Below are 25,666 nucleotides of genomic sequence, written 5' to 3' on the forward strand. Positions count from 1 at the left end.
ATCTGCACAATGGACTCCTTCCATCCTATTCTGCCCCTAAGCAAATGAAGCCATGCTACTGTCTCTTCCCAATCAAAAAATGAGATCTTATAAAGTGTTCAAGAATGAAGCAAGCTGAAGATGAAGAAAAACTTATACCTGCATTAAAAAATTAAAGATATTCTTGATTTTACTCATACAAAAACCAAGATTTACAGATTATCATTTTATATCATTTTAAGGAAATACATGATTCGGGTAGAAAAAAAGCTTTATTTGGTGGAGAAATTCTGTGCAGTTTTAAATATAGAGCACAGAGCTTAGCTGACTAGTGTTTTTATCTCCGGATCACAGGAGACAATTGTTAAATTACTAGATTGTAACTCGGGTATTTCTTCAAAAGGTTTCCTCAAATGATAGCTATAGAACTTTAAGAAAAAAACTGCAAACACTTTCTGACTCTGTGGTGCTTTCAGTACCACCCAAAACAGTGATTAGGTTTTAATGCGCATAATAACTACGTTGATCAGAATTTAATTTTTAAAAATCATTAATAAAAGAAATCACTAATACCTCAGAGGGTGAGCAGGAACATTAAATCAACTGTCACTTGAATTTTCCCACGCAGTAGGTACAGTAAGTCCTTTTTCGAGATTTTACTTTAATTAGAAAGTATTACTGTTTTCCTAACTACTACATTTCCTGCACCTCTGGAGCAAAATCTCTGGCCAGGACTGGAGTGAGGCCAGAAGCCCTAGGGCGCGAAATTGAAGGAGACACTCTCTATACTTGCATGACCTGAAACAGTGCCTGCTTCAATTTGGGGCCATTGGCGCCACTTTGCTGGCCTCAACCTACTTTCTGCCCAGGTTTATTTTCTTCAAAGTGTTCTCGTCTTTTGTAATATTTTGAAGTAAGGACAAATTTCAAATATAAATTTGGCCATTCAATTTATGCAAATGGATGTTATTTGCACGGTCGCCCATAACTTTACCCAAGAATCAGTAGCGGTGACGACTATAAAGCAAAAAACTACAGGCAGTTCTTACTGTGAGATTACGATTTGATCAACAATAGGAAGAAACCTGTTTCTTAATAGCGCTGAGATCCCCAACTCTTACGGAGAATTTTAACGCCCCCAAAGCGCTTTTATTAAAGTGAATAAAAAGTGACTGCCAGGAACAGACCGCGAAGCTGACCCCTATCCTGATCCTTACGAGCAGCCGCGGCGGGCAGGCTCCCTCCCCGGGGCCTCCTCCCCTCGCCTCAGACCCAGTCCGCGAAATCCGCAAAAGCGCCCCGGGAAGCCGCGCCAGGCGGCGGGACTCGGACTCGAACGCAGCCCACCGGGGAGCGGACGCCCTCCGCTTAGTCCCCACAGGCTCCCGGCGAGGCCCGGCTTTCCGCAAAAGTGGGGAGGAGAAAAGCTAGACTAACCCCACGTCCTGTCCTGAGAGAGACACCGGGACGACAGCCATCACGTTCCGCGATCCCGGCCGCAAAGCTCGGCTGTTCAACCGCCGCAGAAACAGAGGCGGTACCACCGCGAAGGAGGAGCTGAGAATGGGGGTGGTGTGGCTTTAAAAAAAAGTGCTTTTGAATAAAGAAACTTTATTTGGTGCCCGATCAAACGGCAAACAGTGGCTCGCCAGAGGACCCAATCTTCCGGGGACGAAGGCGGGGACAGCGGAGGGCGACTAGAGGAGCGGATATGGAAGAGAGCGAAAGCCGGAAGCAGGCAAGGACCGGGAGGTCCCAGGGCCTAGGGAGCGGAAGAGGTCGCGGCGACGAGGGTCACGTGGTCAGACAGTCACGTGGCCCGAGTTTCTCCCGCTAAGTGAGACCAGAGTTCAGTGCGGCTGCGCAGTAGCAGGGATGGGAAGGAGCGCCCTTCCAGGAGATGGGTTGGCTGCAGTAGTGAGAGGCTGGTGGTGTGGCTCTTTCCTTGCAGTCCTGCGGAGGAAGCATGCGTCCCTGGCGCTTCCTTCTTCTCTTCCGGCGGAGAGGTTAGTGTACTGCCTTTCCCTAGCAGCTCGGGTGGTCCGGCTCGGAGGTCTGCGCCCTGGCTCCTGGCCGCCCGGAACGTATACAGTCACGGGTTACGCCAGTGCGGCTGTGTGACCCTTTGCCTCTTACCGTGATCTTTGGTCGACTTAGCTGGGAGTAAAAAGCACTCAGTCAATTAGTGAACCCTTTTTTTGTGCCAGTGCACCGCGGTAACTAGAAATCGATAAAATAATTTTGAGTTTGAGGAATTGAACGGCATACTCCCAAAGAGGAGCGCCACTTATCTCTTGAATCGATTTTCTTAATTGATGTTATTGTTCTCTAAAAGTTGAAATGTGCTCTGGAACTGAGTAACTGCCTTGTATTTCATTTTAAAAGTTCGATCGAATGCCTACTATGTGCTGGGCGCTATTGTCAGGAGATATAGTACGAAAAAACACACAAATCTGTATCCTCAGGGGGCTTCTATTCTGGAGGGAAGACACAAAAATCTGCCCTTTTCTCTCATTTTTTTCCTTTAGCGTTGTGTCTCACGTATTTTACTGATTTTCCTCGTTTTTGTCTGTCACTCCCAATGCAAGGTTCAAAAGATTCGAAAGATAGGATTTTTGTCTGTTTTATTTTCAGCTGTATTGTCAGCAACTAGGACAATGCCTGGCACATGATAAGAACTGAGTTCGTTTGCAGTATGAATTAATAAACTAAAAATTAAAGGTGTGCAAGTGATGTTAAACAATGGAGAAATGCAAAGTGGAGGAAGATAGAGAATGGATGCTGGTTGTGTGTTTTTAATGTAGTGGTTGGGGAAGCCTTCTCTGGGTAGAAGACATTTTAGCAAACATCTGAAGGAGGTGAGGGTGTGAGCCTTTCAGATCCCTGGGAGAAGAGTGTAATGAACAGCAAGTGCAAAGATCCAGAGGCCAGAATGAGAAGCAAAATAAGCAAAGGAGAGTGCTGTCAGAGTGGTGATAAAGGGCCAGAGAATGTAGTGCCATGCAGGCCATTTTGAGGGCTTTAGCTTTTTTTTTTTTTTTTTTTTTGTCCGTGACAGAATCTTGCACTGTCGCCCAGGCATTAGTGCAGTGGCGCGATATCGGCTCACTGCAACCCCCGCCTCCTGGGTTCAGGCGATTCTCCTGCCTCAGCCTCCCGAGTAACTGGGATTACAGGCACCCGCCACCACGCCCAGCTAATTTTTTTGTATTTTTAGTAGAGACGAGGTTTCACCATGTTGGCCAGGCTAGCCTCGAACTCCTGACCTTGTGAATCACCCGCCTCGGCCTCCCAAAGTGCTGGGGTTACAGGCGTGAGCCACTGGGCCAGGCCTTTTTTTTTTTTTTTTTTTTTGAGACAGAGTCTCGCTTTGTTGCTCATTCTGGAGTGCAGTGGCGTAATCTCCGCCTCCCAGATTCAAGCCATTCTCGTGCCTCAGCCTCCCAAGTAGCTGGGATTATGGGCCCATGCCACCATGCCCAGCTAATTTTTGTATTTTTAGTAGACACGGGGTTTCGCCGTGTTGTTGGCCAGGCTGGTCTGGAACTCCTGACCCCAAGTGATCCCTCCCAAAGTGCTGAGATTACAGGCGTGAGCCGCCATGCCTGGTTGGAGGGCTTTGGCTTTTATTAAGTGAACCGTGAAGCCACAGCCAGATTTCGCGTTGAGATTCGACTTCAAAGGATCACTTTGGTTGCTGTGTTGAGAAGAAACTGTAGGGGGCCCAAAACAGAATCAGGAAAACTGGTTAAGAAGCTATTATAATAATCCATGGGAAGGATAGCAGTTTGGATCAGGTAGTATTACTGATGATGAGCAGTGGTCCCTAGAAGGCCCTTGGGATTTACTGACAAGTTGGATATGGAGAATAAAGAGTCAAGCTGGACTCCACGTTTTTGGCTTAGCAGTTATAAAGATATTTATTACTGCTCATGAATGGGAAAGACTGGGAAGAAAGGGATGCAAGGGATTCTAGGGGTATAAGGGAGAGTTAGAATGGTAGACCGGAGTGTAAACTGGATATGGAGGAAGTGAAGTCATGGGGAGTGAGAGACAGTGAAAAGGTGGTTGGATCATTGACTTGTGGGTCCTGTTGGGGTTGAAGAATTGTTGGAATTGGGTAATAGAAGGAGTGAGATGCAAAGATAGGAGGTGGTGCTTAAAGAGTAGAATGGATGAAATTGAGATGAGGAGGTCCAATGTATTGATAATGACAATAGGGCCATGTCTGATAGAAAAACAATGTAAGGCACAAATGTAATCTTAGGCTTTCTAGAAGGTGCAGTGATAAAAATGGGCTGGGTCCAGTGGCTCACGCCTGTAACCCCAACACTTTAGGAGGCCAAGGCAGGTGGATCACCTGAGGTCAGGATTTCAAGACCAGCCTGGCCAACATGATGAAACCCCGTCTCTACTAAAAATACAAAAAATTAAGTAGGCATGGTGGCAGACACCTGTAATCCCAGCTACTCGGGAGGCTGAGGCAGGAGAATCGCTTGAACCAGGGAGGCGGAGGTTGCAGTGAGCTGAGGTGGCACCACTGCACTCCAGCCTGAGTGACAGAGCAAGACTCCTATCTCAAAAAAAAAAAAAAAAAAAAGAATTTACTCAGAATAAAAAGAATCCAGGACTGTAGACAAATTTCTAAAATATTTTATAGTTAGTTTCTTCAAAATTAAGTGGTTCAACTGGCATGGAATAGTACTAATTAAAGATGAACTACAGTAGCCAATTGGACTAGAATGAAGCACAGAATACCAGCTTTTGAAGGGATTTTGAAAGCAGCAGGTTCTACCTCCTAAATATCACCATGAATCATCTTTGTCCTTATCCTGGAGAGAGGTAATAAAGAAATAACAAGGTAGTGGGTAAGAGTGTTGACTTTGGAATTGGGAAAGCCCGGGTTTTATTTTAATTACATCTCTGCAGCTTCTTAACGGTGAGCACTTAGCCTTTTTAAACCTCAGTTTCCTAATCAGTGAAATGGGATCATTATGAGGTGAAGCCAAGCACTTAGCGTGTAGAAAGCGCTCAGAGTGATGTCAGAGTCTCTCTGGTTTCCTCCTGCACATCATCACCAAAAATTTGTTTCATGAACATACATTTGACCGCGTGACTCTGAGTTAAAAGCTCAGCTTTCTCCCCACCTGTAGAAACTCTTTAGGATGACTTTATATATCCTTTGGTGATCTGGCCATCGGCTCTTTTTTGGTTCTTACCTCCTGCAGCTCACTCCTACCTCCTCTGAGATGGGGAGATGAATAGGACTCCATGCCTGGGGTGTTTGACTTGCTGATCCTTCTGCCCTTTCAAGACTCAGTTCAAATGTCACCTCTGTGACAATGCCACACTCTTCACATGTTCCTTTTTCCAGACTAGAGCAATTTGTGCATCTCATTCATTTTCCTCTGCTAGACTTTGAATTCTGAGATCATTGATTCATATATCTCTAGCACCTAACATATTATTTTTAAAAAAGAATTATTGATTACTACGGTCTAACTTTTTTTTTTTTTTTTTTTTGAGACAGAGTCTTATTCTGTCGCCCAGGCTGGAGTGCAGTGGGGCGATCCTGGCTCACTGCAACCTCTGCGTCCCTGGTTCGTGCGATTCTATATCTCAGCCACCTGAGTAGCTGGGATTAAAGGCATGCACCACCATGCCTGGCTAATTTTTTGTTGTATTTTTAGTAGAGATGGGGTTTTGCCATGTTGGCCAGATTGGTTTTGAACTCCTGGCCTCAAGTGATTCCCCCCCACCCCCCCGCCTTTAGCCTCCCAGAGTGCTGGGATTACAAGCGTGAGCCACCGTGTGTGGCCTACTATAGGCTAACTTTAAAATAATATATTTCATAATGTAAATAAGGGGGAAATTCTGTTTCCCTTGTCTGGAATGTCCATGTGTGTATCTGACATGCCTCATGCACTCCCATGCCCAGCCCCAAGCTGAAAAGCACCTTCCCCTTCTAGAATCAGCTTAGATCTTTCTGGGAGCCTTTCCTGATTTTTTTTTTTCCTGAGACGGAGAAAAAGCTGATGCAGTGGTACAATCGTGACTCACTGCAGCCTCAGTCTCCTGGGCTCAAGTGATCCTCCCACCTCAGCCTGTGAGTAGCTGGGACTACAGGCATGAGCTGCCATCACACCCAGCTAATTTTTAAATTTTTGTCATTTTTGTAGAGATGAGGTTTCGTCATGTTGCCCCAGCTGGTCTGGAACTCATGGACTCAAGCAATCCACCTGCCTCAGCCTCCCAAGTGTGCTGGGATTACAAGTGTGAGCTACAGTGCCTGGCCAGCACAGATTTTTATATACTTGATATGCTAATGAAGTAAATGAAGTGGTCCCATCACTTTTTTTTTTTAAGGTTCTTGTTATGTCAGTAGCTTTATAATCTTGTAATCTTCCAGGAAGAAGGCCAAATGTTGGTAAAGGCAAAGTGGCAGAAACACTGTACTTATTTTTTTAACCTTGTTCTTTTACTAGAATTTACTTAGAATGTATCTGTTTTACAAATTTTTCTTACAGAAATATGCCTGCTACCTAGGGAAATATTATATATGTTTTAAACATTAATTTAAAAACTTGAACTTTGAATTCCTTTTCTTTTAGCTTGGGATGTGATAATGCCAGCCACATTCCTCAGAGCCGTGGCCGGATCTCATCGTATATTATCAAAAGCACATCAGTGCCGAAGAATCGGTCATCTAATGTTAAAACCACTTAAGGAATTTGAAAATACAACATGCAGCACACTGACAATACGTCAAAATCTGGATTTGTTCCTTCATGATAAAACAGCTGGTGGTTTGAATAAGTCTCAGATCCTGGAAACGAACCAAAAAAAGTCAGATACAAGCATGCTCTCTCCATTAAATGCTGCTCGTTGCCAAGATGAAAAGGCACACCTTCCAACCATGAAATCCTTTGGTACTCACAGGAGAGTGACCCACAAACCAAATCTATTGGGTTCTAAATGGTTTATAAAAATATTAAAGAGGCATTTCTCATCTATATCGACGGAAACATTTGTTCCAAAACAAGACTTCCCACAGATGAAGAGACCACTAAAAGCATCCAGGACCAGACAGCCATCCAGGACCAACCTTCCAGTTCTGTCTGTGAACGAGGTAAAGTAGGGGTGGCCGTGGCTCTTGTGCTTAGTGATCATTGCTCACGCTAAACCAGTGTGCATTGCACCCCAGCCTTACCGCCAGCGTAAGAGAACTAGCAGTCACTCAGACTTCTCCATCAAGGTCTTTGAAGCCTAATAAATATCCAAAGGGATTCAAAATCTTAATTTTTAACAATTAATTATACATATAGAAACAAAATACAGGTAATAAAACATGAAAATAGAGTTTATAAAAGATGTGGTTATTGGACTAAGGAAACTGAAAAAGAGGACCAGTATTAAGTCCAGTCTAAGAATGGGACTGTAAAAAAAAAAACAAAAAACCATTAAAAACTAGAAATTCTTCATCAAATTAAAAAAAATTGTAACTCTGCAGACAGATAAGCCTTTATTAGGCTGTGGCAGTTGCATGGGGCGGTGAAATGACACGGTAGGGTGGACTCCAAAAGCAGCAGGGCGGGAGAGCCCTGCTTTTTTATCCTCTTAAGGTTTAAGGGGTTATTTTTTATTCATCCTTAAGGGGTTTCTGGGAATTTTTCTGCTACAATTTGCATTTCTCCTTCAATAACAACATAAGAGTCAAGATCAAGCCCTTGGTAACCCTTGTATCTTGCATAATACCTAGAACTGTACCTTGTACTTAAATGTTTATTAAATCAGAAAGGATTGAAAAAGAGGCAAGAGGATCTTTAATGCCGATAGTCATCAACTTTAAAGATATTTTAAACTTGATGAAGACTTCTGAATCTATCAGAAAACAGGTTAGAATGTCTGTCTTCAAGTCTTGATTCTGAAAAGTTAGCCCCTGAGCCTGTTTAATTTTGGCTGTGTTTTTATTACTGTGTAGCTGACACCCCTTGGAAAGGTATACATACATACCTTTACTCATCCTCATCCTGGATTCTGAAACCAGGAATGAATGAATGGTTTTTGTGTTGGATTCTGGAATGCTTTCAATTCTTGTATGGTTTCTCTGAACTCAGGATGTGAAGGATGAAGTGTTGTGCAGCTACTGCTCCCCCTTTCCTTTTGCTGGAGCTTTGGGGTAACCTGGGAAATTCAGTATTTAAGTGTCTGAGATGACATTAAGTGTAAAAACCTGAATTCATGGCAGATCCAAAAAAGAGAAAGCGCAACTCACTTTGTTCATTTGTAACATCTAGGAGCACAGTGCGTCAGGTTTCTTAGGAAGAAGCTGATAGGTCAGAGATGTCCCTAGGCTATTTCTTTGGGCCATCCTTAGACTTGGAAACAATTTTCCTAAATACCATATCTTATTTTTCTTTAGGTTTTTTTTTTTCTACTTCCTTCCAGGAAAGAATTTGAAGTAGGTTTTCAACATTCAACATAGTTTCAAATGAGATAACAAATACTTTCACATATTAGAGCAAATAGTTGACATGAACAGAAAAATGTTATGAAGTACCTGAAATGAATAATCTAGTTGAACATTTTGTTTTGAGAAGCCCAGTAATTAAAAGAGGAAATCCTCCTGGGATTTATTGTTTGTTGTTTATTGTTGTGGGAGAGGGCAGAGTAAAAACATAAAAATATCTTCAGAGAAATAATTTTTTCCAGCACTGAAATTAAGGAGTTAGTTATTTCATGGATTCTGTTATAGGAGACATTATGTAACATGACAGACAATGACTTCAGTTGGAGTTTGGCAAAAAACAAGTCGCATGCTGTCTTTCTGAAAGCATAGGGAAATAATAGAAAATCAGATGTTTCTGGCCGGGCGGTGGCTCACACCTGTTATCCCAACACTTTGGGAGGCCCAGGCAGGTGGATTACTTGAGGTCAGGAGTTCGAGACCAGCCTAGCCAACATGATGAAACCCTGTCTCTACAAAAATACAAAAATTAGCCAGGCGTGGTGGTGGTGCACACCTGTAATCCCAGCTGCTCAGGAGGCTGAGGCAGAAGAATCTCTTGAACCCGGGAGGCAGAGGTTGCAGTGAGCCGAGATCGCGCCACTGCACTCCAGCCTGGGTGACAGAGTGAGACTCTGTCTCAAAAAAAAAAGAAAATCATGTTTCTAAAGTGATCTGAGATAATATAATTTTGGAACATCATTTTTTGAAGACTTTACTTTTCATAGAGAAAGCAGTCTTGGCATGACTAGGTCATATGTCCCCAGGACTAAAGACTGACTTTCCTCTGCCCCAATTGAGGGCCACTACATTTTCATTTGGCCATCATAGTGGTAAACCCTTTATACCACTTTATACCATCAAAGTGGTAAACCCTTTATACTACGTCTTGACTGAGACAAGGAAAAGACTCTGCTTTGTGTCAGAAAGCACGTGGACTTTATTTTGTTCCCATAGTTGCACCTAGCTCATCTTTTCAGCTCTGCAGAACAGCATGCATCTGGAGTTGGCTGAATGAGGTTTCAGTCACCCTGTCTGTTGGAATTAAATCTTTACCTGGTCTCATTTTCAGAGATCATAATCTGAGATACTCAACCCACATCCCTTTGGCTTACAATTCCTAAAAGCAATAGTGGGTCCAGTGGCTTATGCCTATAATTGCAGTGCTTTGGGAGGCTGACACAGAAAGACCACTTGAGGCCAGGAGTTGAAGATCAGCCTGGCAACATAGCAAGACTCTCATTTCTAAAAGACTTAAAAAAAAAAAAAAAAAGAAGCCGGGCTTGCTGGTGCGCAGCTGTAGTCTTAGCTACTCAAGAGGCTGAGGTGGGAGGATCGCTTGAGCCCCAGGGTTCCAGGCTGCAGTGAGTCATGACTGCACCTCACTTCATCCAGCCTGGGCGACAGAGTGAGACCCTGTCACTAAACAAACGAGAAAACAATAATAGCAGTGCTTCTTGTTAATGTCCAGTCTTTGAAGAGAACAGCAGAGGATGGGAACAGCAGGTCTGAGTGGCATGGAGCCTGACACCAGGGAGAATGTTTTCAGGCTAATAGCACAGTGTGTTACAGAATCACTGGTGGATTGCTAACCATTTTTTTGAAAAATGAAATAGAATAGAAAATAACAGAATACATTACTCGTGATCAAGGTAAATACTGGTTTGTGAAGCTTTTGTGGCAATTACTGGTGTGTGAACATATACGTGTATATGTACTATGTATAATGATTTATAGGTTGTAGTCAAAAAAACTTACAAGATAAAGCATAATATTGGTAACGTAAAATGTATCTGTGTTTTTATAGCTTTCATCTCCAATCAGTACATTACAGGAGAAAAGGCATTTTTCCTTAGTATGATCTATCTACTCACAGTACTTCTGATATCAAATATATGGGGACCTCTTCCTCCTCCTACCAGCCAGTTCTCCAATTCTCCAGACACTAACAAGGTGTCCTGCAATTCAGTTCAATTCCAGCACTAGCCAGAGTTAGTGCAGACCCCAGTTAGTTAAGCTCAGCCCCATAAGACTGCCCTCCCAGTTGACACCTGTGCTTCTGACCAACCAGCTCTATGACCACCACCCCTTCTTTAGGTTTGATGATTTGCCAGAATGGCCCACAGAACTCAGGGATCACTTTATTTACGTTTACTGGGTTTTTTATATAAAGTATACAAATGAACAACCAGAGGTAGAGGGGCATAGAGTGAAGTCAAGAAGGGCCTGGAACTCAGGAGCTTCTGTTCCTTGTAGGATTGGGCTGTGCCACCCTCCCAGCACATGGATGCATTGGTCAACCCAGGAGTTCTCCAGACCCCATCATTTGGGTGTTTTTATGGAGGTTTCATTGTGTAAGCCATGATTAATAATTAACTCAATCTCCAGCCCCTCTCCATCCACCAGAAGTTAAGGGTGAGGCTGAAAGTTCTAAGCTTCTAATCAAAGTTTGGTCTTTCTGGTAACCACCCCCCACCCTGAAGCTGTCCAAGAGCCACTGAGAGTCACCTCGTTAAAACAAAAGATGTTCCCATCACTCGTGAAATTCCAAGGGATTTTAGAAGCTCTGTGTTAGTAACTGAAGGCAAAGAGCAAATACTACAACCAAAAATGCCCCTGTCACTTAGAAAATTACAGGGGTTTTAGGAGTCTCTACTGGGAACCAAGGACAAAGACCAAATGTAAATGTATTATATCACTATAGAAGCAACATTGCTGTAATACACTAATTTTCTTCAGTAATACAGTGTAAAGGAAAGTACAATTTTTAAAAAAATGTTCTGATCAGAACATGCGATGCTCCTAAAACAAGAATCATATGTAGATTTCTAGCCCCATCTGCTGGAACATGTCTTCTGTGGCCAGAAAAACAAAACATACTAAAATACAGTGGTTTGGGGTTTTTGCATTTTGGGTTTTTTTTAAAACATTTTGAAGTAGAAAAGCCCTAAATCTCATAACTATTATAGGTTGGTTTGACACATCTATTTAAGAGCAAGTTGTAGATCCCCCATCCTGAAACCCAAAATATGCTTTACATATATATGTAGCTAATGCTTAATAAGGATTCACTATAAAAATCCAGAAAAAGATGTATAAAAATGAAAGCTGCTCAGAAAACAACAGCATCTTTAATAAAGAAAAAAAAAGCAGACAAGACATTCCATGGTTCCCTTTCCTTTTACCAAATAGGCTAAAATAAAGCAAAGAAAACAAAACCAAAACAAAATGTCTAAAATGTCAAGTTCATCTATTAATAGAAGAAACCCACAACTAAGACTCAGACCTAAGAAGTTTAAGGAGAATACAGAAAGTAGTGTGGCAAACCATATAAGCTGAGTGACATTGGATAGAACTTTGAGCCAAACTAAATGGGAGATCCCAAGAGAAGGAAAGGGGACAGTTGACAGTCTGGAAAACCTACAACAAAGATGCTTAGGATGGCTAAGTGAAAACAGATTGTGTTTAAAGATTTATTCATAATCTCTTTGGAGCTTAGAATATATTTTCTCATAAAAATAGTGATTGACTTGTCCTGTCCTTGAGAGTTGAAAATAGTACATTCTCAATTTGCCATTAGTGTCTGAATATTCACATAATTTGGGATATCAGATTGCCCAAAACTCAGTTCTGAATATATTGAGCCCTTTATTTTTATCTCCAAGTGGCAGTTTTTAAAACTGGCCTTTTACCTTGATTTAAAATAATAGTGCCTGGCCGGGCATGGTGGCTCACGCCTGTAATCCCAGCACTTTGAGGCCAAGCTGGGCAGATTACCAGAGGTCAGGAGTTTGAGACCAGCCTGGCCAACATGAAGAAACACCGTCTCTACTAAAAATACAAAAACTAGCCAGGTGTGGTGGTGCATGCCTGTAATCCTAGCTACTCGGGAGGCTGAGGCAGGATAATCACTTGAATCCAGGAGGTAGAAGTTGCAGTGAGCTGAGATCGCTCCACTGCCCTCATGCCTGGGCGACAGAGGAAGACTCCGTCTCAAAAATAATAAATAGGCTGGGTGTGGTCGCTGATGCCTGTAATCCCAGCACTGTGGGAGGCCGAGGCAGGAGGATCAGATGAGGTCGGGAGTTCAAGGCCAGCCTGACCAACATGGAGAAACCCCGTCTCTACTAAAAATACAAAAATTAGCCGGGTATGGTGGCACATGCCTGTGATCCCAGCAACTCGAGAGGCTGAGGCAGGAGAATCGCTTGAACCCAGGAGGTGGAGGTTGTGATGAGCCAAGATTGCGCCATTGCACTCCAGCCTGGGCAACGAGAGTAAAACTGTCTCAAAAATATAATAATAATAAATCTAAAAATAGAATAAAATAATAATGCCTGCCACCACCATCAAACAGACCTTGTACTCTAATGCCAAGCTGTGTATGGGACACTTGCCAGCATGTCTTCACTGGCGCTATAAAATATAGCCAAGAAGATAGGCTCTGAGAGTAAGAAGTCTGTGTTGGTTAGGAGTAACGTCATCCTGGCTCGCTGGTATAAAGTTCTCAAATGTGAGTATGTAAATCCGGGTGGGATAATGGACTCGGCTCTGTAACATGCCGTTGTGCAGAGAAGCACTCTAATGCATAAGCTTTTTATGCTGTAAAATATAGCAGCTGAAATTAAATGCCACTTTTTCAGAGGTGGATTAATGGAGAGCCTGGTGAAATTCAAAGCTTTTTGATGTATAAAACTTGATAAATGGAACTATTCCATCAACAGGCAAAGTATAACAACCTGTCTACGTAGATAGTACGTAATTTCTGCACAGGTCTCTTTAGTTAATACATCACTGTATATCAATCTAGAATCTTGCTCCAATAAAGGAACATAAAGTTTCGTTTTGTTTTTGTTTGAGATGGAATCTTGCTGTGTTGCCCAGGCTAGAGTGCAGTCGTGCAATTTTGGCTCACTGCAACCTCGGCCTCCTGGATTCAAGGGATTCTCCTGCCTCGGCCTCCCGAGTAGCTGGGATTACAGGCGTGTGCCACCACGCCTGGCTAATTTTTGTATTTTTAATAGAGCCAGGGTTTCACCACGTTGACCAGGCTGGTCTCGAACTCCTGACCTCAAGTGATCCACCCGCCTCAGCCTCCCAAAGTTCTGGGATTACATGCATGAGTCATTGGGCCTTGCCAAAAAAAAAAAAAAAAAAAAAAAGTAGTACACATTCTTAGTGCAGATGGGCTTGGCCAGTAACACATGATGGTGAAGCAGACGTGAGACAACAGGGAGAGGCAGGGACGGTGTAGGCTGGAGACCCTGGGCCCCCCTACTCTATCCTAGTCCATTATTATAGCCAGATCTTCCACTCGGTCAGAAGATGATGGAAATCTGGATTTTGTGTGAAATCTCTCAGTTTATTGTTGACAAGTCAATTTGAATTTTAGAAACGTGATGTAGGTCAACTCTTGAGTTGGATGGTTCTCCGAGCTGCCAGTTTACAACTCCAATTCTAGCGAAAGAGACAGCCTCTGCCATTTTCAGTACAGCTACAGGAAGATCCTTCAGTGGACTAGCTTGTGACCTCCTTATCTCCTTTTTGTGCCTCTTCCTCTTCCTACTTCAGCCCAAACTAAGCACATGAGCTGCAGCCATCACAGAAGTAATTCTGACATCCAACCTAATGTACTGTTATTTCACCTAGCAAGCTTGAGTGAATTTGTCAGGTCTTGCAGAGTGGAGCCTGCCCGAGGTCTGATGCCCCTTGCTAGGATTCCTTTCTTTCAGCTGGCTGAATCTTTACACACATAGCACATCAGCTAGTTTTAACTCCATGGAGCCTTAAAAAGAATTAGTGCTCACAGGTCTAAACCTTAAGCACCTGCCTGTTCCCTATACTCTGGTAACTCCGGATACATTTTTATTTGTATATCCCTGTGTTCCTACTTGCGTATGTGACTATGGGAATTAGCTAATTTGGAAGGAATTAGCGGTTATCTGCTCATAATTAGGGTACTACATCCATTTATCCCCACATTCCCCAGTAATTTCAGCTTGTCTGACTTTTTTTCTAATTGGATTAGTCTCATTTTGTTTATGAGTAGATACTTTATTGATTTTGGATTTTTCAGTTTGCATGGATCCTCAGGTTCTCTGTTATTCCTCTACCTTTAAACCACGCATCAGAGCTGTGGAACAGATTGAGGAAGGGCAAATGGGGTCAGGCCATTTCATGAGAAAGCGCCAGGAGTTACAGAATGGAGGTGGGAGGAAGGAATGAATTAATACATACTTCTCTAGAATTTCATACTAGGAATATACAGAACGGGAAAGAATTGGGGAGCTGAGAGGGGTAAATCCTAAGAATAAATGTTGGTTTAGTGACTCGTAAACTTGTTTTGGCCAACTAGAATCTAACAACTATTGAACAGTTGTGTTAGCCACAGTCCTGAGCCGTTTGTTTATTAGCTTATTTAAACTTTACAACAGCCCCATAAAGTAGGCATTATTGTTATTCTGATACTCTTTTAAAATTGTAACCAACTTCTGTGCCTAAAATCTTAACTCTTATGCCAATAGCTTTCAAACTTTATTGACCACATCTCATAGTGAGAAATATATTTAACATTTTACATAGCGACCTAGAGTAGATACAGATACATGTAAGTGACAGAAAACTTCATAAAATAGCATTTCCTGTGAATAATGCACTGTAATATTTTCTATTTAGTTTTATTTAAAAAGCTGTTTTGAGCCAACTAAACCGATATCAGAACTCACTAATGTGTTGTGACCTACAGTTTGAAAACACACAGCACTGAGCCACAGTGCTTACCATCTGTATATTGTATAGACACAAGATGACTCTCCTCATGTGTGCAAAGGCAAGATGGGGCATGAACCAGAGTACTAACCAAACCAAGACACATGCTCAGATTTACAGACCTTTTTGTTAAATGTTAACCAGTGTAAAAATACTGTAATTTCTTTGGGGATTTCAAGGAATCTGCCTGTATGAGAGTAGTTACAAATTAGGAAATGACCTCAAATACCAATGTTGCTTTGAAAAAGAGTCATGGAAACTCAGGGTTGGAGAGCCTTAACTATCATTCCATCCAGTCACACATGTGATGCCTTAATCATCTCTATTTTGCATTCAGTCTATGCTTGAGACACTACCAGTTGAGAGGGGCTTCCCTTTCAGAATAATCCATTCCATCTTTTTGCCTGGTGGGAGGGAGCAAGTTCCTTTCAAGATTGAGCTGAAATTTGCCTCCCAGTAACTTCGTTCTCTTCATCTTCATCCCATCCCGTGTATCACCCTTGGAGATGTTTGAAGAAAATTCTGGAGTTCTAGCTTTGCAGAGTGGAGTCCGATAGGGTGCTCAGCAGCCGTCACAGATGCTTCAGCCTCTTCGTAACCCATGTTATGCTCATCTCCCCGGAACAGGACCTAATGCACTGCACAGCATTTGCAACGGCAGATGAGTATCATCTGGGAAATCTGTCTCAAGATCTGGCCTCCCACGGATATGTTGAAGTAACAAGCTTGCCTAGAGGTACTTCTTCTTGAACCTGGGGCCAAGTATGTTAAAATGTATTGGATAATTTTCCTATGATACTATCTTAAGTATGTATTTGTTTGCAATTCATTTTCTTTTGAAAGGATTGTATCATAAAAGTGGATGTTGAATCTATACAGATGACAAAGTTAAGAATTAAAATGTATTTACAGAGAACTTCTCATTAAAATCAGTATGATTTATTAAGCATTATTTATAGGATCATTATTACTTGAGGTGGTCAGAGGTCATACTACTTCATTTCTAGCACATTAAGAAGTTCTTTTAGTTTGTGTGTATCTGTGTGTGTTTTTTCTTTTGTTTGTTTTTTGAGATGGAGTTTCACTCTTGTTGCCCAGGCTGGAGTGCAATGGCGTGATCTCGGCTCACTACAACTTCCGCCTCCCAGGTTCAAGCGATTCTCCTGCCTCAGGCTCCGGAGTAGCTAGGATTACAGGCATGTGCCGCCACACCTGGCTAATTTTTGTATTTTTAATAGAGTTGGGGTTTCTCCATGTTGGTCAGGCTGGCCTCAAACTCCCAACTTTATCTGATCCTCCCGCCTTGGCCTCCCAAAGTGCTGGGATTACAGGTTTGAGCCACCACACCCAGCCCGTTATTTTAGTCTTATAGAAGAACCATGAAGTTGATAGACATGGGGAGATCCTTTAAAAAAAAAATTTACCAGCTCAATCTAATACTTTAAAACAGTTAGCCAGGTGCAGTGGCTCATGCCTGTAATTGCAGCACTTTGGGAGGCCGAGACGGGCAGATCACCTGAGGTCGGGAGTTCGAGACCAGCTAGACCAACATAGAGAAACCCCTGTCTCTACTAAAAATACAAATAATAATAGTAATAAAACGATTAGTTAAAAGATAAAAATGAAAAAGAAGAAAATTAAAATGAACTTAATTGAGGATTTTTATGGTGATATCAGGAAGGATTCTTGAGAAATGGCTTGCTTTACATTAATTAAAAATAATTTAGGCCAGGCATGGTGGCTCAGGCCTGTAATCCCAGCACTTTGGGAGGCTGAGGTGGGTGGATCACTTGAGGTCAGGAGTTTGAGACCAGCCTGGCCAACATGGCGAAACCCCATCTCTACCAAAAATACAAAAATTAGCCAGGTATGGTGGCACGAGCCTGTAGTCCCAGCTACTTGGGAGACTGAGACACAACAATTGCTTGAACCTGGAAGGTGGAGGTTGCAGTGAGCTGAGATCATGCCACTGCACTCCAACCTGGGCAACAGAGTGAGACTCTGTCTCAAAAAATAAATAGGCCGGGCGTGATGGCTTATACCTGTAATCCCGCACTCTGGGAGGCTGAGACAGGCAGATCACCTGAGGTCAGGAGTTTGAGACCAGCCCTGGCCAGCATGGTGAAACCCCACCTTTACTAAAAATACAAAAATTAGCTGGGCATGGTGATACGTGCCTGTAATCCCAGCTACTGAGGAGGCTGAGGCAGGAGAATCACTTGAACCTGGGAGGTGGAGGTTGCAGTGAGCCAAGATCATGCCACTGCACTCCAGCCTGGGCGACAGAGCGAGACTCTGTCTCAAAAATAAATAAGTTACTTAGAACATTTTGATAAAGAAACTTTTACAGTGAAACTCAGGATAGCCCAATACCCAGAACATTTATTAATTTACCTAAGAGTAGCAAAAATAGGTTGAAAGCCTTCCTATAACAGCGGAAATTCTTAAGAGTCAATCCCATAGAAGATAGTTGAGATATCATTGTGATAATCCAAACAGACTGTTTGTGTGATTATGTGACAAAAACAAGCATAGTTGTGACTTAGAAAGACAGAGCTATGTCTAGAGCCCCTTGGGATGAAAATTTGCCTGGAGGTATTGTTGGCTGATGCTGAAGGCTGCCAGCTGTGTGGTCTGTGCTTCACAGAATTGCAGGCTTCACTGCCCTGGGTTGTTTCAGTCGATTTTATTTTGCTTTTGGCTGCATAGGCAAACTCTGTCCTATGTAGGATGTAGTAATTAACAATTTACAAAAAACAAAAAATCACAGTTTTGGTCTCTGTCTGAATTGCCCATCACCCAACCTTTACCAGAAATTTTTGAAGCTTTGAGGATCCTAATTTTATGTTAATTCCATTAAGACATACAACCTTTTGCAAATTAATAGTATATTTATTAATTGATAAATTAACATTGGTTGTAATTTATATTATGGAATATATGCTTATGATAAATATCACTATGCTAATATGTAAAGCAATTTCTTATGATGAATATTGGTATATTAGTATATGTTTAACAATACTTAGGTCAGGCCCCGTGGCTCATGCCTGTAATGCACTTTGGGAGGCCAAGGCAGGCAGATGGCTTGAGCTCAGGAGTTCAGGACCAGCCTGGGCAACATAGTGAGACCTCATTTCTACAAAACATAAACAAAAATTTAGCCAGGTACAGTGGCGCATGCCTGTAGTCCAAGCTACTTGGGAGGCTGAGGTGGGGGGGGTCCCTTGAGTCCAGGAGGTTGAGGCTGCATTGAGCTGAGATCATGGCACCACGCTTCAGCCTGGGAGACTGAGCAAGACCCTGTCTCAAAAAAAAAAAAACAAAAAACAAAAAAAAAACTTTTTTTTAAAAATAGTTGCAGGTGGCTGCAGTGGTAGTCCCTGCAGTGATTAACCTTGAAATCACATATGTTTTGAAGTGGTATCTTTATTTCTGTGTATTTTCTGTTGCCCTAGTCTTTATACTTTAAAATTCAGCAGAAGGAGTAGTTTGGGAATGTTAAAATTGCATTATTAATGAAATGGTATTTAAAGGAAGAGAATATATTAATACTTCTTCAAATTTTATTTTTAATTTTGTAGAAAGAAGTTTAATTCTTGACACTTAGTTGTATCGAACCTAAGACTTTATTAATTATCTGGACTAGTGATTATTGAATCAAAATGGGCATGAATGAGCTCTAATAATAATATCACAGCTTGTTGAATGTTTTATAAAAGTAATTTCTGATCATTTTTTCTGTGGTCGTATTTGCATTTTTATATATTAAATCCTTTCAGAGGCCTTAGTAGAAAGATGGTGATTGTGTTACAGAGCACTCCATGGTACATAAAGAAATGATCTTAAGTACTTTATTAGAGTGTTTATAGGTGACTCTTACACCTTGTGTTACCTTGACATAGCTTTTTTGTTCATTTATTTTAAATCACAGATGCAGCAAATATTTTGGTGGTGGGTGTGGACAATTCTGCAAAAGAAGGTGATCCTGGAACAATATTCTTCTTCAGGTAAGACAGGAAAGAAACCCCATTAGGTGATGATGGGTTTGGGTCAAGTAATTGTGGTCTTTAAAGGTGCAGACATACCTTTCTTAACAGTAAATATGTTCAAAATGTATTTGTGATTTAAATTTATCATTTAATTCTTATTTAATCTAGGAGAGTTTGTCACTTTTAGGAATTTTCTGGTAAACCCTCTTATAAAGTAAATAATTTTTCAAACAAGTGAATGATCTTCCCCGGGGTGTCTTTCTTCGTAAATACGGATTTTCATGGAAAGCAGCCAATTTCCCATTCATCTTTAGTGCCCCTTGTCAGACTCCTGCCCCAGGGAAACTCCCGCTACCTCCCTGCTGTCTCTTCTTGCCATTTTCTTTTTTTTTCTCCCTTCCCCTTTGGTAGCTCTTTAAAGTTTTAGCTTACCTCTCCAGAGGTTTTAGACTAGGAGACTCACATACACACTTATTCCTTTTATCTAAAGGCTGACTCAATACTAAATACTCCACAGTAGCTGCCTGGGAATGATAATAATGATAGCACTGTGTGAAATAATCTCATTTATCCTCAGCACACTCAATGAAGGTCTGTTACTCCTATTTTGCAGCTGAGGAAACTGAGGGTCATAGGGATTAAGTGAATTACCCATAGTCATGAGACTAATACATGACAGAACAGAAACACATGGACCATCTGTAGGAATCCAAAGTTGAATAAAGTTCTTGTGGTCATAGTCCTTATAGTTGATGATAAGTGGAAGTTCTTTTTTCCTTTCAATGCCTACCTTCCTTTTAACCCCATCTTTAGAGATAATCAAGATTCCAACATTTAATTCAAGTAGAATAACAGCATCCATATTGTTCCAAGTGAGGAATTTAGATTTCTGAGGGACTCTAGATCAGCACTGTCCAGCAGAAATACAATGCAAGCCTTGGCTGAGCGCGGTGGCTCATGCCTGTAATCCCAGCACTTTGGGAGGCTGAGGCAGGCAGATAACAAGGTCAGGAGTTTGAGACCAGCCTGGCCAACATGGTGAAACCCTGTCTCTACTAAAAATACAAAAAATTAGCCAGGCACATGGTGGAGGGTGCCTGTAATCCCAGCTACTCAGGAGGCTGAGGCAGGAGATTCACTTGAACGCGGGAGGCAATGGTTGTGGTCAGCTGAGATCGTGCCGTTGCACTCCAGCCTAGCAACAGAGTGAGACTCTGCCTCAAAAAAAAAAAAAAAAAAAAAAAAAGAAATATAATGCAAGCCTCATATGTAATGATACATTTTCCAGTAACCACATTTTAAATATTTTTAAAAAGATAAAATTAATTTTGAACAACACAAATATCATGTTTCTTAACATGATATTAACATGAAATTAATTTAACAATGTATTTTATTCAACCAACATATCTAAAATATTATCATTTCAACATGTAATTAATAATGATATTTTTTCACTCTTCATAGTAAGTCTTTGAATTTTGCTGTGTATTTTACACTTACACTTACAGCACATCTCAGTTTGCACCAGGCATGTTTCAAGCGCTCAGTAGCCACATGTGGCCTCTGAGAACCACATTGCACAGCGCAGTGCATTCCTCTGGATAGAGGAATACGCAATTCACCAGACCTCTCTTCTGCCTGGAAGGGATTCTCTGAACTGATACTGTGGCTGTGGCTTGAAATACCTCTCAAATCCATATCCTGAAACCTTATCCCTGCCTATTGTAACAGTTTATTGGCTCCCTGCCTGCCTGCTCACCCACCACTGGTCTGTTTATCTATTGTAAGCAGGGTCATTCTTCAGTGGCCATTTCTGACCACTACACTCTCCTGCCTAAATCTCCATGGACTATGAACAAATTCTCTATCACTGCATAAAATTCCCTCTGGATTGGCCCCTGTTTGCCTCTTTAACCTGCTTGCCCACTACTTGACCACATCTGCAGCCATGGAGCTACTGGCTCTTTATTCTGAGATGCTGCTCTGCTCCCTCCCACCTCCTCTCTGAGCCTGTGTGTGCCCTCTGCTATGTTGTCTCCTCTTGTTTTCTCATTTGGCTGCCTCTGCTAGTCCTTTAGCAAAGGGGTCCCTCTGGTGTACATCTCATGGTATACTCTGCATACTCTTGTAGCACTGATCACACACTATTGTAATTGGTGGTCTAAGTGTCAGTCCCAGTCTTTTCTAAATTGAGGATAGGAATGAAATCATACACATCTTTCTATCACAGATACTAAGCATGGACCCACACATATACTAAGTACTTTACTCAAGAAATGTTTAAAGAATAACGTGGGGCCATTAATATTTTTAACCTTTCTTTTATTTCCTCCTTTCCTTCCTCCAGTGCAGTGACCCTGAGCCATAACTCCTGTTTTTATTTACTACCTGAAACAGCTTCAACACATCAAACTTCAGAAATCAAAACCAGTGCATTTGTAGTTTTAGACCCTAAATAATGTTAAAGCCATAATCGGATTCAGAGAGCCGCCTATGGCATCATTGTAGTTCTGTTCCAAGCACTGTGAGCTTGGGGAGCATTATTCCGTAGAGGCCTTTAACCATCTGACGCTTAAATTAACCACCATCTCTTTATTCCACAACTATGATAGGCATAGCCCTTTATTCCTTGCACATAGTAGAGTCTGCCTAATGAGAACTAAGACAAGGTCTCAAAAAATTTCCTTATTCTGATTTCTGTGGATCAGAATTGAACCAGGTATGAAAGAGTCTACATACGTGAAGTTATATAGTATTACAATAATGGCTATTTGTTTGGCAAACCATGTGAGAAATCATAAATTTTGAGGAGGTCGGGTTTTATCAAGAATTTTATTTTAGTTCTTACTGTAGCAAGTTCACCTAAGGACCATAATATCAAATTAGTAAGTACTTCATATTTTGAAAAATTGCATCCCATATACATTCTAGAAGTTACATGGCTTTATATATGACCCTAAAGAATGTATTCTACCTGTATCTTAGTTGGTTCTTTTATTTTTTTAAATCAGGGAAGGAGCTGCTGTGTTTTGGAATGTGAAAGACAAAACTGTAAGTGTAAATAAAAATGTGAAAGTATAAAAATGTAGTTTTGTGAGAACGAATTGTTAATTAGCACAAACTGAAACATTAGAAGGGAAATTAATAGATAATGCAAAACTTATTTGCTCTGCATTACATGATACTTATCAGTTTCATCTTCCAAAATATATTGTATTTTGGGTTAAGATTTCCTGCTTTTTCCTTTCTCTAGACACACACTAATTTGTGGAGAATCAGAACCATCCTAACTATACTGCAGACAGAAAGAAGTACTGTAGACTTTGCATGTTGTACTATACAAAATGTATGCACAGTTAATTGGAAGCTGGTTGCATTGAGTGTTCTTTTAGGTCAAGTTGTCTAGAACTTACTACTCATGGGAAATAATTTTTTCAAGATCCAAATCAAGATTTGTTTAATACAACCATTTTAGAGGCAAATTGGTAATCTACATTAAAGCTTTATATTTAACCCAGTAATTTTACACCTAGAAATTTATCCAAAGGAAATAATCATAACTATTCATGATGATTTTTGTACAAAAATGTTCATCAGAGCAATATTTATAATGGCAAAAATTAGAAATTACCAAAATACACAATAATAGTTTGTTAAATACATCCACATACTACAGATATACTATAGATCCCCTTAGAAATCATGTAAAAAATATCTATTTCTGGGAGATTACCTATATATATAATACAGTTACATTAAAAGAGCAGATTATATGGCCAGGCATGGTGGCTTACGCCTGTAATCCCAGCACTTTGGGAGGCCAAGGCCGGCAGATATCTTGAGGCCAGGAGTTCGAGACCAGCCTGGCCAACGTGGTAAACCGCATGTCTACTAAAAATACAAAAATTAGCTAGGCGTGGTGGTGCACACCTGTAACCCCAGCTACTCGGGTAGCTGAGGCACATGAATTGCTTGAACCTTGGAGGCAGAGGTTGCAGTGAGCCAAGATCAGGCCATTGCACTCCAGCCTGGGAGACAGAGGGATACTCTGTCTCAAAAAAAAAAAAAAAAAAAAAGCAGATTACAAAGTATAACCAATATAATCTCAGAACTGGTTAAAAAACATGCTTTATACAATCCCAATTTTACGAAAAGGAAACACACAGTAGGTGGTCGGGAAGGGAACTTGGAAAAAAGAAAATATAAATGACCAATAAATATAAGAAATACAAGTTGGCTATTTGAAGTTGCAAAGATGTAAAAGGCTGATAAACCCCATTTCTTAAGAGTAGTTTCATAAATGTTTAGATTCTACATTTGGAAAAACTACTTTGGAGACAGGCTAGCAATATTATAAGTGTAGGCCAGGTGTGGTAACTCACACCTGTAATCGTATCAATTTGGGAGTCTGGAGTGGGAGGATCACTTAAGCTCAGGAGTTCCAGACCAGCCTGAACGACACAGTGAGATCCCATCTCTACAAAAAGTTTTTAGAAATTAGCCAGGTGTGGTAGTGTGTGCCTGTAGTCCCAGCTACTTGGGAGGCTGAGGCAGGAGGATCGCTCGAACCCAGGATTTTGAGGCTGCAATGAGCTATGATTGCATTGCTGCACTCCAGCCTGGGTGACAAGGTGAGACCCTGTCTCTTACATATATACATATTGTGTAAGTCCGCATATCTTTTGATCTAGCAATTCCTAAAGAATTATTCCCACAAGGCCATGAAGACGTATGCACAAGTGTGGCACACTGCAACATTGTAATAGTGGAGAGTAGAAAAAATTCCCCATGGAGGACACACCTAGGTTGGTTAAATAAATTGCAGTTCGTCTGTAAAGGAAAATAGTGTGGAAAATGTCATGTGCATAATATGATCCTATTTTACATAAAAAGCATAAATAGGTACATATATACACATAAAAAGTCTGGAAGGATATGCACCAAGTTTAATCATGGTTGCCTCTGGGGATTAGGATTTCAGTAGAGAAGAGAGAAAGAGATGATCACCTCCCACACCTGTGTGGCTTAATTTTTTATTAGTATGTTGGGCTTTACTTTTTATTTATTTATTTATTTTATTTATTTTTTTTTTTTTGAGATAGGGTCTTGCTCTGTCACACAGGCTGACATTGGCTCACTGCAACCTCCACCTCCCAGGCTCAAGCCAGCCTCTCAGGTAGCTGGGACTACAGGTGTACACCACCACACCCAGATAATTTTTGTATTTTTTCGTAGAGACAGGATTTTGCCATGTTGCCCAGGCTGGTCCTGAACTTTTGAGCTCAAGGATCCACCCGCCTCTGCCTCCCAAAGTGACGGGATTATTAAAGAGATTTAAAGAATACAAATTATAATATTACTAGTGATTTTCCTTGGGTTGTGGGATAATGATAACCTTGATTTTCTTCTCCGTTCTCATCTGTGTTTTCCAAGTGTAAAAACAAATGAACATGTCATCCTGATTACTTTAATATCACAATGGATTTGATTTGCCTTTTCCTTAAAAACATGCAACAGAAATAATGCCTGTAAATGTAATGAAGACTGTTATAAGCATTAAAATCATAACATACTTGAACTGAGGGAGTCAGTTATGATTTCAGATTAATCTTCCTTTTCTTCTAGATGAAGCATGTGATGAAAGTTCTAGAAAAACATGAAATTCAGCCCTATGAAATTGCACTGGTACACTGGGAAAATGAAGAACTTAACTACATAAAAACAGAGTAAGCAACTTTTCATCAAATTTATGAAAGGGGCACTTGGAATAAATTAGGTAAAGCAATAGAGGAGACAAATAATTATGCATATGGAAATTTTTTTTTTTTTTTTTTTTCTGAGGCGGAGTCTCGCTCTGTCGCCCAGGCTGGAGTGCAGTAATGCAATCTCGGCTCGCTGCAACCACTGCCTCCTGGGTTCAAGCAATTCTCCTGCCTCAGCCTCCCGAGTAAGTGGGACTACAGGCGTGCACCACCACGCCCAGCTAATTTTTTGTATTTTTAGTAGAGACAGGGTTTCACCATGTTGGCCAGGATGGTCTCCATCTCTTGACCTTGTGATCCGCCTGCCTCAGCCTCTCAAAGTGCTGGGATTACAGGCGTGAGCCACCAGACCTGGCCCGGAAACTTCATTTTACGAAAAAAGTGGCCAGGCACAGTAGCTCACACCTGTAATCCCAGCACTTTGGGAGGCTGAGGCAGGTGGATTACCTGAGGTCAGGAGTTCAGGACCAGCCTGGCCAACATGGTGAAACCCCGTCTCTACTAAAAAATACAAAAATTAGCTGGTTATGGTGGTGGGTGCTTGTAATCCCAGCTACTCGGGAGGCCGAGACAGAATTGCTCGAACCTGGGAGGCGGAGGTTGCAGTGAGCCGAGATGGCGCCATTGCACTCCAGCCAGGGTGACGAGAGTCAAAC

The 25,666-nt window shown here is 41.4% G+C and overlaps 2 protein-coding genes across 6 annotated transcripts in view; one reads left to right on the forward strand and one right to left on the reverse strand.

Moving 5' to 3' along the window:
• LOC116463156 (damage-control phosphatase ARMT1) overlaps positions 1 to 1,693 on the reverse strand; it is a 168,163-nt gene extending 166,470 nt beyond the window's left edge. For both annotated transcript variants that reach the window (XM_058434481.1, XM_032146149.2), the window contains exon 1: positions 1,417 to 1,693. In XM_058434481.1, coding sequence (XP_058290464.1) covers positions 1,417 to 1,457 — 41 coding nt within the window. In that variant the 5' untranslated portion in view covers positions 1,458 to 1,693. The remainder of the gene's footprint in view (positions 1 to 1,416) is intronic.
• A 169-nt stretch (positions 1,694 to 1,862) lies between these two features.
• The window catches only part of LOC116463186 (required for meiotic nuclear division protein 1 homolog), a 45,814-nt gene continuing 22,010 nt past the window's right edge, over positions 1,863 to 25,666 (forward strand). For all 4 annotated transcript variants that reach the window (XR_009211997.1, XR_004246602.2, XM_032146182.2 and 1 more), the window contains exons 1-6: positions 1,863 to 1,985; positions 6,591 to 7,108; positions 15,881 to 15,989; positions 19,188 to 19,263; positions 22,260 to 22,299; positions 24,874 to 24,974. Coding sequence is in view for 2 of the 4 variants with exons in the window: in XM_032146182.2 (XP_032002073.1) it covers positions 1,946 to 1,985; positions 6,591 to 7,108; positions 15,881 to 15,989; positions 19,188 to 19,263; positions 22,260 to 22,299; positions 24,874 to 24,974 (884 nt within the window). In the remaining 2 variants the exon portion in view is untranslated. The remainder of the gene's footprint in view (positions 1,986 to 6,590; positions 7,109 to 15,880; positions 15,990 to 19,187; positions 19,264 to 22,259; positions 22,300 to 24,873; positions 24,975 to 25,666) is intronic.

This window comes from Hylobates moloch, unplaced genomic scaffold, assembly GCF_009828535.3.
Source record: "Hylobates moloch isolate HMO894 unplaced genomic scaffold, HMol_V3 SCAFFOLD_28, whole genome shotgun sequence".
In the NCBI taxonomy this organism is placed as follows: Eukaryota; Metazoa; Chordata; class Mammalia; order Primates; family Hylobatidae; genus Hylobates; species Hylobates moloch.